Genomic DNA, 13,804 nt, shown 5'->3' on the forward strand with positions numbered 1-13,804 from the left:
TAGCACTGGGGCATCATGCCACAGAGGCATTTAGCATGATGTCCCACCCAGTCACATTATCCTGACACCAGGCTGACCAGTCCTAACACTAACCTCTTAATGCTGAGCACCAAGCAAGGCAGCTGTTAGTACCATTTTTGCACGTCTTTGGTATGATTCGGCTTGGGATTGAACCCACAACCTCCTGCATCAGAGTTGGACGCTGTAATCACTAGGTCACTGGAGCTACTTGTAAAATGCAGGTCCAGTCATGGATTCCATTAAAAAAAAATTAATTTAATTTTATCACTGATACTTGTATTGTTTGACTTCTTTTTATCTCGTGGTTTATAGGAATCAGTTACCGTTTAGACCAGATTAGTCAGATCCAATTACAAATATCATAGACTGTGATCTGCCATCACATATGTACAGGCAGATCAGGTCTTTGCTGCTTGTTCTACTGATTACCCCTGACCAACTGCATAGACCCAGATCTGTCAGTGCATTATGGATCTGTGCGGTTTGACTTGACTTTAAGCAGTATAGGGTATAATGGACTTTAACAACATTAGTTACCTTCTGGTTGTTGGAATACCCTTAAGTACAAGGTTCACTTGTGACACAGACCACTTGTTCTTAAGACTTCCAGAGAAACCATTTTATCTCATGGTAATATTTATTTATGGATTTAATAATTTATTTTATTATACATTTCATAATGAAATTTTGAAAAATATCAGTGGGAGAAAATTGATATTATCACTGAGGTGATACTATTTTTATCACTACAGTTGTGATGTCACTTTCTTCTCCCATTAGGAAATATATTGGCCCCTATGTATGATAGACCTGTATTTCTGTATTTAGACTAATTTCCTTCATTTTTTTCCTTCCTTCCTCTCTCTCTCTCTCTCTCCATCAAGATGAACAGACCTAAAGAAATTTCAAAATGGAATTCATAACAACATAATGTAGGCTTCAAGGAATAACTTTTTTAAAAATAGTTTTCCGCATGAATTGTGCAAATTGTGAGTAATTAAGCGTACATGACCGATTTCTATTTAGTATTCAGTGTTACCCATACACTATTGTATACCCTTTACACTCCACAACAAACAGTAGAGGTTTTTAGGGAAAATGTAATAAAATTGTTTAATTAGAGGTCTTAACTCTCAACACAATCATATCCATGTTTGAAAATGACAAAGAAGCCTGGGATCGAAAGAGTGTTAATTGCAAACCGATATGAAATGACACTTGAAATTTTGGAGCAGCATCTTTCTTTTAACCAGACTGTAAGCTTGCCAAGTCCATACGATTCAGAAAAATACAAAATAAATCCTTATAGCCAACTTACAACCATCTAAATCTTTTGTCGCTCAGTTGTTTCTATAGCACCCTTACCCCAACAATGTTCACTGTAAAAATCTGCTAGAAATGTGTTTACACAAATAAAAATATATTCATTTTCTTTTTAAAGCAATCATTAATTTGAAGAAAAAAATTATACAATTTGAAGCCTTAAATGTACAAGCTATATTTATATAAAGTTGTCCTGGAATTATAGTAATTTTTCAGAACATCTTTTATTGACGTAGTATTGGAACCATTAAATTACAGCTATATACAATGGAAGGAAAAATTCCATTCAAGGCAGTGGATTTTGTCTTAAAAAAATGGGTCATAAAAAGAAAGTCTACATTTCTGTGAGTACATATATTAGGAAATATTTAACTAATGAAGTAGAAACATTCGATGACACAATACAGTGTTTCCACTACACCTGCTTAAAGAATGTAGAAGTCCTCTATGTCTTTACTTTTTCACCTAAGAGAATTACAGTATGCAAACAAATGTTAAATCATTACATGTGTATAACTTGATTACTTATTCCATGTTGCCATATCTTTTAGTAACTTATTGTTATTTTACTTTTTATGTATTTTGCATGTTCCTTCTTTTACTCCAGGTGCTCCGTGCTCATATACTTCCACTTACCAATGTAGCATTCAACAAGTCGGGTTCAAGGTAAGTCCAAGTGTGAAAATTTATTATGTATAATTTTTAAAGACAGTTTACCACCATTTTTTTTCATGTCAATCCAGTTTTTGACAATTTAAAAAAAAATTGTCTATCAATTACATTACCAAATTTCCCCAGATATTATTGTTGAATTGATTGTTGCCAAATTTAATTTGTTCTCTTTTCTGGTATTATTAACAGAATTATGTCAGCCATTATGTATGATATTCAAACTTGTATTTCTATATTTAGGCTTATTTCATTCTCCATTTTCCCTTCCTTCCACTCCTTCTCCATCATGTGGCAAGCAATAAACCTTTGAATATTCAAAGAACTCAAATGAAAAAATGATAATTATTTTCCACTTGCTACAGATGACACTTTCTATACACCAATTCAATTTACATGCTTTAATTTTAATGCCATTTATGTTGCAGAAATAGCATTCAATTTGTGCCACTTTTCTAGTTTTTATTCCATAACTGGTGCCATCTGCCATGACTTGCATGCAACTGACATACTTGCATTTACATTGCTTTAGATTTAAGCCAATCATTATTTACGCCATAACCTCAGGAACACATCTGTAGCATAAATCAGATGTCAACTGTACATTGAGACAAATTAATGAGAAAATATAACCTAATTCAGGTAAAGCTTACCATAAGTTTTATTTCATCTAACAGGCTTGAAATTTCCAAGGATGACGAAAAGGTGGAACTTAGTTTATATTTTCCAGCAATTTCTCAACTGTTATGGATGTGAGTATTAATATGCAGTTAAGTTTTCTAGAGGTACTGGTAATATTTTATTGTAGTCGATTTCTCTTTTAGATTCATCACTGGCAGTTACGACAGGACTTGCAAAGTATGGGATACAGCATCTGGGGAGGAACTACACACCTTGGAAGGACATAGAAATGTAGTTTATGCCATAGCTTTTAACAATCCATATGGGTAAGCTGTTATTCAGAACCTCCTTAAATAAACGGTTTTGTAGGCATATTAATTTTGTTTGTTTGTTCTCACTGTGATTAATCATTATAAATTTTAAAAAATTAACATGCTTAAAGTTTAAATGAGACACTTACCATATATACTTACTTATAAGTTGAGTTCAGCTGCAAAAAGTATAGGTCCTGGTCTTCAGTTCCATAATGCACTGACAGATTATATCTGTATTGTTTGTTCTGCTGATTATTTTTAACAAACTGCATAGACCCAGATGTGATGATGCATTATGCGACAGTAGATCTAGATCTGTGCAGTTTGTAGTTGGACTCCAAGTATAGGTGAGGACAGATAACAGAGACCCATATCTGGTATCACAATATGCACCAGTAGATTAGAGATTGTTTTGTTTGTTATACTGATGGCTCCTAACAAACTAAATAGACCCAGATCTACATGTGCAGATTGCACTGGCATATCAGGATCTTTGCAGTTAGATTTGGCTTTTACTTGAATATATATGGTATGTTCTAATTGTCATATTGCTGGCTGTTTCCATGACTTTGGATTATGCAACATGGTGCTTTGTGATATGCTGTTGTGTGGTATAAGAGGTGTCTTGTATAATTTATAACACAGATACATGTATACTCACTGTTAAACAAAATCATCCCGTGATCCTTCACTGACTGAGGAAACATGTCACTGAATTTTGGAGCATTTCACAGTCTACATGTATACTCACTGTTAAACAAAATCATCCCGTGATCCTTCACTGACTGAGGAAACATGTCACTGAATTTTGGAGCATTTCACAGTCTACATGTATACTCACTGTTAAACAAAATCATCCCATGATCCTTCACTGACTGAGGAAACATGTCACTGAATTTTGGAGCATTTCACAGTCTACATGTATACTCACTGTTAAACAAAATCATCCTGTGATCTTTCAATGACTGAGGAAACATGTCACTGAATTTTGGAGCATTTCACAGTCTACATGTATACTCACTGTTAAACAAAATCATCCCGTGATCCTTCACTGACTGAAGAAACATGTCACTGAATTTTGGAGCATTTCACAGTCTACATGTATACTCACTGTTAAACAAAATCATCCCGTGATCTTTCACTGACTGAGGAAACATGTCACTGAATTTTGGAGCATTTCACAGTCTACATGTATACTCACTGTTAAACAAAATCATCCCGTGATCCTTCACTGACTGAAGAAACATGTCACTGAATTTTGGAGCATTTCACAGTCTACATGTATACTCACTGTTAAACAAAATCATCCCGTGATCTTTCACTGACTGAGGAAACATGTCACTGAATTTTGGAGCATTTCACAGTCTACATGTATACTCACTGTTAAACAAAATCATCCCGTGATCCTTCACTGACTGAAGAAACATGTCACTGAATTTTGGAGCATTTCACAGTCTACATGTATACTCACTGTTAAACAAAATCATCCTGTGATCTTTCAATGACTGAGGAAACATCTCACTGAATTTTGGAGCATTTCACAGTCTCACTTGTTGGGCTAATGTGGGTATGTGAGAAAGCTTGCCAGTAGCTTCTTGTGGGTCGGTGGTTCTTTCTGGGGTTTTCTCGGGTTATTCCTCCACCATTAATACTGGCCACCATGTATAGCCTATCATGTGCTGAAAAATGGGGTTAAACCCTACAACAACAACAACAACAACAACAACTTGTTGGGCTCAGTTTCTCACAGAATGCTAAATTTCTTTTGCTCTGATTTTTCCTTGTTATGTTTTTGAAATTTTTGTAAAATTGCCTGAATTGTATTGCAATAACATCAGGCAGGAACCTAAAGACTGTACTGTGCATTGTCAGGTGTTTTCAGTTTGAGTACACTCTAAGATGGAGTGTAATGACAGTTTGAGTACACTCTAAGATGGTAATACATGTATATCCTGCCATGGCTGATATTTAACAATGCTTGGCATGGAAAAAAATGAAATAATTCCATATTAAGGTATATTTTTAATCTTTTCCAGGGACAAGATTGCAACTGGTTCCTTTGACAAAACCTGTAAGCTGTGGAGTTCAGATACGGGAAAATGTTACCACACATTCAGAGGCCATACGTCAGAAATAGTAAATGATACCAGTCTGTTATTATGTTATTAAAAAAATCCTGTTAATCCCTCATTTCTGACAGATATAGTATCATTCATTTCAAAGGTCATTAATGAAAGTTATCATAATTAGGAATCTTTGTTAATTTCTTCAAAATTTGATGACAATTTAGACAGAGATAATTCAACATGTAGCATATGTATTGTGATGAATTCAGAGAAAAATGTCCAGAATGCTATGTTGTTTTATCTCCATCTATTTGGAATGCTACCATTATTTTTTTCTTCATATACATTACCTAACTATAATATTGTAAGAGATCATGCAGTATTCCAGCCCTTCCAAGTAAAAAAAACTATTTTTCCATTTTCTGGGTTACTTTAGCATTAAAAGGTCTAAAAATTATATATACTGAGACAGATTTCAGATAAGAGTGATCTTCCCTTTGATTGAAGGCGTAGTGGCAAATCTTGTCATTCATCAGTTGCTACATCTGCTCATACTTTAGCAGCACCCCACTTTAGAGCCCTCAGATATATATTTTGTGCCCTTTTTCCAGCCTGAGTCAGACTGCATATCCTTAATTCTTTGTTCTAATAGTCAATAGTACCATATACACAAACAACTGTAAACTGCACATACATCTACTGTCAGTTAATGTGCACCAGAACTAGTGCATGTTGTTTTTAGAAGTAATCAGTAGAACAAACAACATTGACTTTGATTTGCCAATGCATAATGTGCTGGCAGGTCTGGTTCTGTGCTGTTTGCAGTTGGACTCGACTTATAAGTGAATAAATATGGTACTTAAAGTTTAGTAATCAATTGTGTCACATGCTGTTTCAAGTAAATGATCCTTATTAGAAGAAATAACATTTCTGTAAATTAGGGCCCTGCTGGATGAAATTAGTGGAGACCTTTATCTCATCTTTCATTCTGTCCATCGATCCATCGGCAGTTTGATTTCTGAAACATTACTGGGAATTTGTTAGATTTAATTTGATATAAAGCTTTATATTGATGAGATCTCAAAACAGTTCAATTCAGCCTTCATTATTATCCTTTGGAGAAATTAAGGCCCCTGATTGCTCATTTCCTAGCTCTTGTTTCAACAGCTTATCTTGCTTGATTTTAATCAAATTTGGCATGAAGATTTATGTTGTCAAGACTCTGAATGACTTCAATTTCCAGCATTCAGAGACTTGATGGAGAGGAGTTGTGTCCCTTGAATACCCATCATTAGGACTTGGGTTTTACTTGTTCTTAAGACCCTTGCGAAATATTTTTCAATCTCGGTGAAAGCCAGACATCATCAGCTTGACCAAAGGATAAAATGTTCAGATTGCATGAGGTTCCATCTTCGCTTGGCTTATGGAGGCATCCAGTCCTCTTTGTGACGAGGTGGAACACCAAGTTTCCAACCTTTGTCACTCCAGGCGCAGACTTATTCTGATTGCTTCCCTCAGGTGATGGAAACCTAGGGAAAATAATCTCTTGAATCTAGCTGCAGACTCCCAGGAAAATGTTGCCATCTTCATGTCTGCTGAAACAGTGTGTATATAGATTGGCTGTCCTAATTTGGAAAATTCTAAACCCACCTGCCTAACTGATATCAAATATAACCCCCCACCAAAAAAAAACAACAACATTTAAATGTAAAAAAATTGAAATAAAATCTATTTAAACAGCTTATCTTGTTTTAATGCCAAATAAATCAAAGATATGGTTAACATCTTTTCCTTTGCTATATATTCTAATCGGTTAAGTATTATCAAAGAAACCTATTTTACTTTTAAAAGAATTGATTTTACATGTTAACTAGAAATAATGAGAAATGTAACTGATAAAATACCCTGTTGCTTATCCACAGGTATGTCTAAGCTTTAATCCACAGAGTTCTATGATAGCTACAGGCAGTATGGATACAACGGCAAAACTATGGGATATACAGACTGGGCAGGAGGTGGCATCATTAAATGTAAGTAATCCGCATCACCCTGTTCGCAAGTAGCTGACAGAGAGTGGAACTAGATGGCTTCAAATATTTAGAAATCTATACACAGAAAAATTGTTTCCATCTTTTCTTGTTACCAGTGTTTGATTTCCAAAAACTATAAAGGCTTGAGTTTAAAGTTTTCTCAAGCCTACACAGGAAAGGAACCTTATCCTTGTTTATTTAAGGTATGACGTGACTATAGGTGTGTTGATGCCAGTCCTTTGCATGTGAATCATAATCTTACAATTATTTTTTAACCTTATGTGAGGTCAAGTGCTTTGCTACAACAACAATTGTAATGGTGGGACTTGAATCCATGACTGTCAGATACTGATTCTGTAGTACCTGTTGCATGACCATGCTACCTCTAATTAGAAAATAGAACTATCGTAGCTTTTAGAAGTCTTCCGTGATGGAGTTCTTTCTTACTATATTTTTCACCTTTTGTATGCCCACCATAAGGTGGAGCTTATCATGTTATGATATTTTCCACTCCTGTCATCTGTCTGCCTATCCATAAACCTGTTACCTATTTTGTTTAAATACAATGACAGAAAGAAAAAAACTTTCTTTACAGAGACTTGATTTGTATACCAAAAACCTTGGCAAAAGTTGTAAATGACATTAGCATTATAAATAAGAAAGACTTATTGAGTTTGGGGTTTAAAAGTCAAAGTTAAAAGTCACATTGTTTACAAGAAGGAAACATGGTTTCTGAATTATATCTTGAGTTCGTTATCACATACTTTACCCAAACATTGTGACTTGTTTGTATTTAAGACAAGAAGTACAAAATATCAAAGGTCAAGGTAACAGGGAGTGAAAGAAGGAGAAACAATTGTTTCAAAACTATTTAAGTTCTGTACCACATACCTTGAGTAAACTTTCCATATCAGTTACATTTGTGAGAAGGAAGATATATGTTAGGTCTGAGGGATTCTTAGATGGTAGATGCTTCCTACCAAGTGACTAAATTCTGCTACCATGAACAACAGCCAAACTTTATGGGTGGCTTTCATTTGAGACAAGAACTCTAACCCTGTCAATTTTGGCTCAAAGGTCAATGTCACTGAGACTGAAAAGCAAGATGACTTTACATGGTGGACATATCATGTACTATTTATGGTACTTCTATTCAGTCTTGATTTCAGAATGCATTAAATATTGACAGCAATAGATTGGCCCAAAAGGAGTTACCTCATTAGATTATTGAGGTAAATGTGTTTGCATGTGACACAAATATAGTTTTGTGTGACAAACTTTAACAATAAGGTGTCAGTATACTTTGAGAAAATTTCACTCATGGTGTATTTTAACAGAATAAAGAAGTATTTGTTTTGAGGTATTTTCTTGTGTTTGCATGTTCTAATGTCAAGTATAGTCTGGAAATATCAATACACATATTTTGATGCAAAAAAAAAGTTCTTAATATTGGTCTAAAAGGTTCTTTTAGACCTGGGAATGTTTTCTTTCATGATTTTATGGCATTGGAATAAACAGTATAATTAGTGGATACATTGATATTCATGTTATTTATGTTTTGCAGGGCCACTCAGCAGAAATCATATCACTTTCATTCAATACTACTGGATCACAGCTCATTACTGGGTCATTTGATCACACTGTGTCAGTCTGGGATGTCAGGACTGGACAGTAAGTTCACTTTTAAAATTTCTCTAAACAAATTTCACTTTACATTAATAAATCAATGCAATAAATTTCAAGGAACAGTTTTCATTGTCAGATGGTTGGTCAAATGTGGGGCCAAGGTATGAGACAATCATCAGCATTTTTTTCTTCATGAGTCAGAAAATATGCATCATTGGTTCAAATTGTTTTAGAGGGCCTCCTTTAAAAGTTACTGGGAAGTCCAAGGACTCAACTTCTGAAATATTTCTGGCAGTATTTTTACTAAAGGTAAATTGCAAGAGCAGTGATTTAGAATGCTGAAGTAGCCTGAGGGTCTGTGAATCTATTCATCTGAGCAAAGTGGGGGTACTTCCGTCTGGGTCACAAAAAAATTTAGTCATCAGTTTTTATGTGTCCATTCATCTGTCCATTTATTTATTTGTTCCCTAGTTTGTTTCTGCACAATAACTCCAGTTCTTCACCATCTCCCATTCTCAACCTTTAGAGTCAATAAATCAGAGGCCAAGGTCACTGACTGAATGACAAAAAAAGGTTTCTGCTCAGTAATATCTGTTCTACATGACATACCTGGACCTAACTTTGTGAATGGCTTGCACTAGAGTTAAGGAAAAGCTTATCAGTTTTGGCTCCAAGGTTCAGGTTATTGTGGTTGGAAAAAGAAACATGGTTACTTAACAATATCATTTTCATATTACAGACTGGGACCTAACTTTGTGGATGGCTTGAATGTGAGTTAAGGAAAAGTTAATCAATTTTGGCTCCAATGTTCAGGTTACTGTGATAGTCCAAAGAAAAATGATTACTTCACAATATTAGTTTGACACTACAGACTGGAACACACTTTGTGGATGACTTGCACTTGAGTTAAGGAAAAGCTTATCAATTTTGTCTGCAAGGTTCATGTTACTGTGATAGGAAAACGAAAAATGATTACTTCACAATATCAGTTTCACACTACAGACTGGGAACAAACTTTGTGGATGGCTTTGTTACTAAAAATAAATGGGGTGGGGAGGCATTTTGAGCTTGTAGAATATGTACTGCCAGGCCAAGAAGTTCAGTAGGAACGTTGCATAAAAATCTCTTAATATTGACAAATGAAGTGTGGCCATCATATTTATGTGTAGTTAGCTGGTATGATTCGATTTTCAAGCCATTGCTGTAATAACAGTTAATCAATTTTTAGACGTTGTTGGACTTTTCTTGAAAAATTCCAGCTTGTTAGCAAGATTGGGCAGACCCGCTAGATTAATGAAATTTGATAGGCATGTTTTTATGCATATGTAGATGACCTGATGTGATTGTCATATCATAAAGTCCCATTTAAATAAGAGTTTGAATGTTTTGGACTTGGACTATTTTGGGGCATATGTGTTGTACAAACAAATCTAGTTTTTATAACTGGTTTGAATTTTTTAATTTATTTTATGAATCAAATGGAAATATACTATCATTTGAAAAATGTATTCATTTATTGTTTAATCTTTGCAGGCGGGCTCATACATTGATAGGTCACAAAGCAGAAATCAGCAGTGCCCAGTTCAACTGGGACTGTTCCCTGATTGCCACCGGATCCATGGATAAAACCTGTAAAATCTGGGACACAGCCACAGGTACAGTGACATAATAAAACCATTACTGGTAAACATTTTATGAGCCTGGGCAAGTGCCTGGCAATAAGGATAGGGTACATAAGTTGATTAGCGAATAGGATGAGCAAACTTTAGGTTTAATGCTTTTGAAATTCTGTAATCTGTCTTGTACCCATTTTGCTTTGATCCCTCCAAAGTCAATGGCATACATGTACTCATATGTTACTAAAAACAGTTTGCATTTCTAATTATAAGGCACTTTATCAATTTAGCTGTATTAGCCTTTTGGACCTTGAAAGTTCCAGCAGAACTATGTAGAGGGGCATAGCTGATATTATGAACTGAAGAGGAAATTATTACATTCAGTGTGGTTACCTCCCTTAATATGGTTTGACTGCTTATTGTCTTGAATATGGAGTGATTGCAAAAGAAAATATTCATGAATGGTAATAGTTTAAATATTTTGTCCAAATTATTTTGTTTTTAAATTTTAAGAAATAAAGAGAAGGAAAGACTTAAGGTATTCATGTTTCAGATTGCATGTATTTAGAGAGATATTAGAATTGCTTATGGTCATAAAAAACATAAACATGATGATCGATATCTGGCAAATTGTGTTCATTCCTTTGATCAGCTTTAATGTAACATATAAATGGAACCTTCCAGGTCAATAGTACTTGCAATACATTGACTAATATAACAACAGTACCACAATAAATTATCACATGCATGATTTTGTATGATGATGACTATACATTATTCAAGTGTATTCCTCTGTTGCTTGTTTTGTATAAATAGCTATAGGTGTTAATGATTAAGACCTCCACTGGACTAAGTTCATCTGTCCATCCATCCGTCCAACAACAGTTTGGTTTCTGCAGTATAACTTAAAAGGGATTGTCAGATTTCAGCTAAATTTGGTCGTCTGTGTGCAGCTTTGCCAGCCTTCTCTGTCATCATTTTGCAGGAGTTGGAGCCCCTAATTGCATATTTCCTCATCCTTTCCCAACTTAATTAAATATAGGGGAAATTGAATGAAGACATAAAAATAGGGATTGAAAATATAATCTGTAATTTACATGATTTTGGTTCTTTTTGGGCATGGTTTTTGAGAAATCAGCATGAATCCTACAATTGTGAATCAGACACCAAGTTGTCAGGAATGTATTTGTGCTTGGCACATGGCATTTAGTTATTTAAGATATTTGACTAGTTTCTTCTTAAAATTGACCTTACATGAAGAATTTGCCCATTAAATTATATAACCAAGGCAAACCTTTTGCTTGTTGCATTATCTTTTTTCTACATTACCCTCAACTTCATAAGTGTTGCTGTTTTATTGTGCAATGTTCCCAATGTACTTTTATCAGGGTGAGAAATTTTGCTGAAAGCATTGTTTGTTAATCATTGTCTGATCTTGTGATTTAAGCCATTGAAACGTGTTTCTTTGCTCCAGTGGTGTGTTGCTGTAGTATTTATCAATTGTCATGGGGGACCAATTTTTGTGGTTTTTGTTGTTGCCCCGAACCACAAATTTAAATCCCTAACGAAAACTGATCCACATAGGATGATGACCAGCCCCCCCCTTCTTACAGTGTTTCATTCCTGGAGATTACCACAGCTCCTAGTATTGGATAAATCAAGGTCAATACTGTAATCTGGTAATTAAATATTAGCTTTTACATGTGTTTGTTTTATTTTTTATTTTAACCCTTTGAAACAAGAATTATAAATCATTTTATATTGTTTCAATCCGCACGTTCGATAAAGTAGCAGATAGATGTAATTTTACACTCACTGCCTTAAATCGATATGTGAGGTAAGTAAGGAAAGAGAGGAAATAGAGAAAAAGCATAAGGTATTCAAACAATAGTCTATGAAAATTAAATTTAATACTTATTCAAATCGATCCTTCATTTGAGTACAACTATTGTTGAAATGTTCAAATCCTTCTGAAAGCACATTTCATTTTATCCATGCATTTTTAATTGAAAAGAACAACAATCCTGTCAAATACTATAACTATTTCTTCAAACACTATTATTAATGAAACACTGTATATACACAATTACAACAGAGTATTAAAGCTCACACTTCACAGATTTTTCAACAAAGCCACTGTATCAACATCATATCCATCAAGTCTCATGGTACTCACAGATGCTTCTCAGGTAAACAATCCCCAAATTGCTGAATGAAACAAGTCCAGCTTTCTCAAAACCACTGATAATTAGGTCCGATCTTTCACTCATTGTCACATGAGCTGCAATTATCCATTCAGCATGAATTGGCTTGATTAATGAGGTTGCCAGGTTTACTAATACTGTGCACTGGTTGTCACCAGTAACATCTTTTTCCGTAATGGTGTTGATTGCCTGTTTAGCATACCACTCATGTAAGTGTGACTTTAATTCTTCTTTGTGCTCTTTATTTACCATCAAGTCCAGTGGTTGAAGTCGGTGATTACAAAAGGCAGGCACAAACTTTAGCTGCCTGGTAAGCAAGTGCCTGCGCCGTGTTTGCAGCTTCCTATGGGTTAGGAAGTCCATGAACTGAGTGGGGGGGTCTAAGTTGAATTATACCACTCTTAAGCCACCGTGTTAACGCCATGATCGTCAGAAAGTACTGATGGTGCAACTTGATGGACAGTGGTTTAAGTAGCAGATCATTCATATGTACTTTAATATACCGATTGGCCTAGTGTTGTTGGCTGTGTTGGCTTCCTTTGATGTTGAGCACTCAAACAAAAACATGGCAGAAGTGGTTAATCTTGACAGGTGTTTTATTTGTGCTCATATAGATGGAGGTATTGTTTTAGTGTTGCTGGCTTCGAAAACATGGTGTAAGTATTGAACTTATCAGGTCTTTGATTTGTGTCATACAGGTGGTAGTATTGGTTTAAACATTAAATTGGCCGCCGTTGGCATCGGCATAGTTTTATTCTTTTGTATTCTTTATTTTGGATATTTGTAGAGGTTAAACCATGAAATTAAATACCTACTAATATGCAAACTTTGACAGGCAAAACCGCAAACTTAAGTACCGAACAAAAATAAATGATATTTCAGTATCAGATTTATTGTTCTGCATTTTTTTGCCATTCCTAACTGTAGTGCAATTGTAACAAAACACTGTTACTTTGAGTGTGAAAAGCAACATTATGTTACGTAGAAAAATTAATTATCATCAATTGTACAAGGCTTTTAAAAAATTTTACCTATTAGTTTGAAAAAAGTTATATATATAGTGGCTGTGTTTCCAGGAAGATGTATAGGAACATTGAGAGGTCATGAGGATGAGGTACTGGATGTCGCTTTTGACTACACAGGTCAAATGCTTCTCACCGCCTCAGCTGACAGTACAGCACGATGTTATAATGCCCTCACACACTCAGTCATCTCAACCATCACAGGACATGAAGGGGAAATATCAAAGGTTGGTTACCTCCCCAATCATATATCTGTATTCTGCAAATGTATGATATTCTTTTTACTAGGATC

General features: G+C 34.9%; 1 protein-coding gene across 1 annotated transcript in view; it reads left to right on the forward strand.

The window, feature by feature from the left end:
- LOC149800050 (uncharacterized) overlaps positions 1-13,804 on the forward strand; it is a 40,135-nt gene that overhangs the window by 14,807 nt on the left and 11,524 nt on the right. Inside the window, exons 5-11 of the mRNA XM_089959593.1 lie at positions 1,952-2,010; positions 2,838-2,960; positions 4,985-5,084; positions 6,937-7,044; positions 8,609-8,715; positions 10,204-10,325; positions 13,567-13,739. Coding sequence (XP_089815719.1) covers positions 1,952-2,010; positions 2,838-2,960; positions 4,985-5,084; positions 6,937-7,044; positions 8,609-8,715; positions 10,204-10,325; positions 13,567-13,739 — 792 coding nt within the window. The remainder of the gene's footprint in view (positions 1-1,951; positions 2,011-2,837; positions 2,961-4,984; positions 5,085-6,936; positions 7,045-8,608; positions 8,716-10,203; positions 10,326-13,566; positions 13,740-13,804) is intronic.

This window comes from Sinohyriopsis cumingii, chromosome 5, assembly GCF_028554795.1.
Source record: "Sinohyriopsis cumingii isolate HCF-2022 chromosome 5, ASM2855479v2, whole genome shotgun sequence".
Classification (NCBI taxonomy): domain Eukaryota; kingdom Metazoa; phylum Mollusca; class Bivalvia; order Unionida; family Unionidae; genus Sinohyriopsis; species Sinohyriopsis cumingii.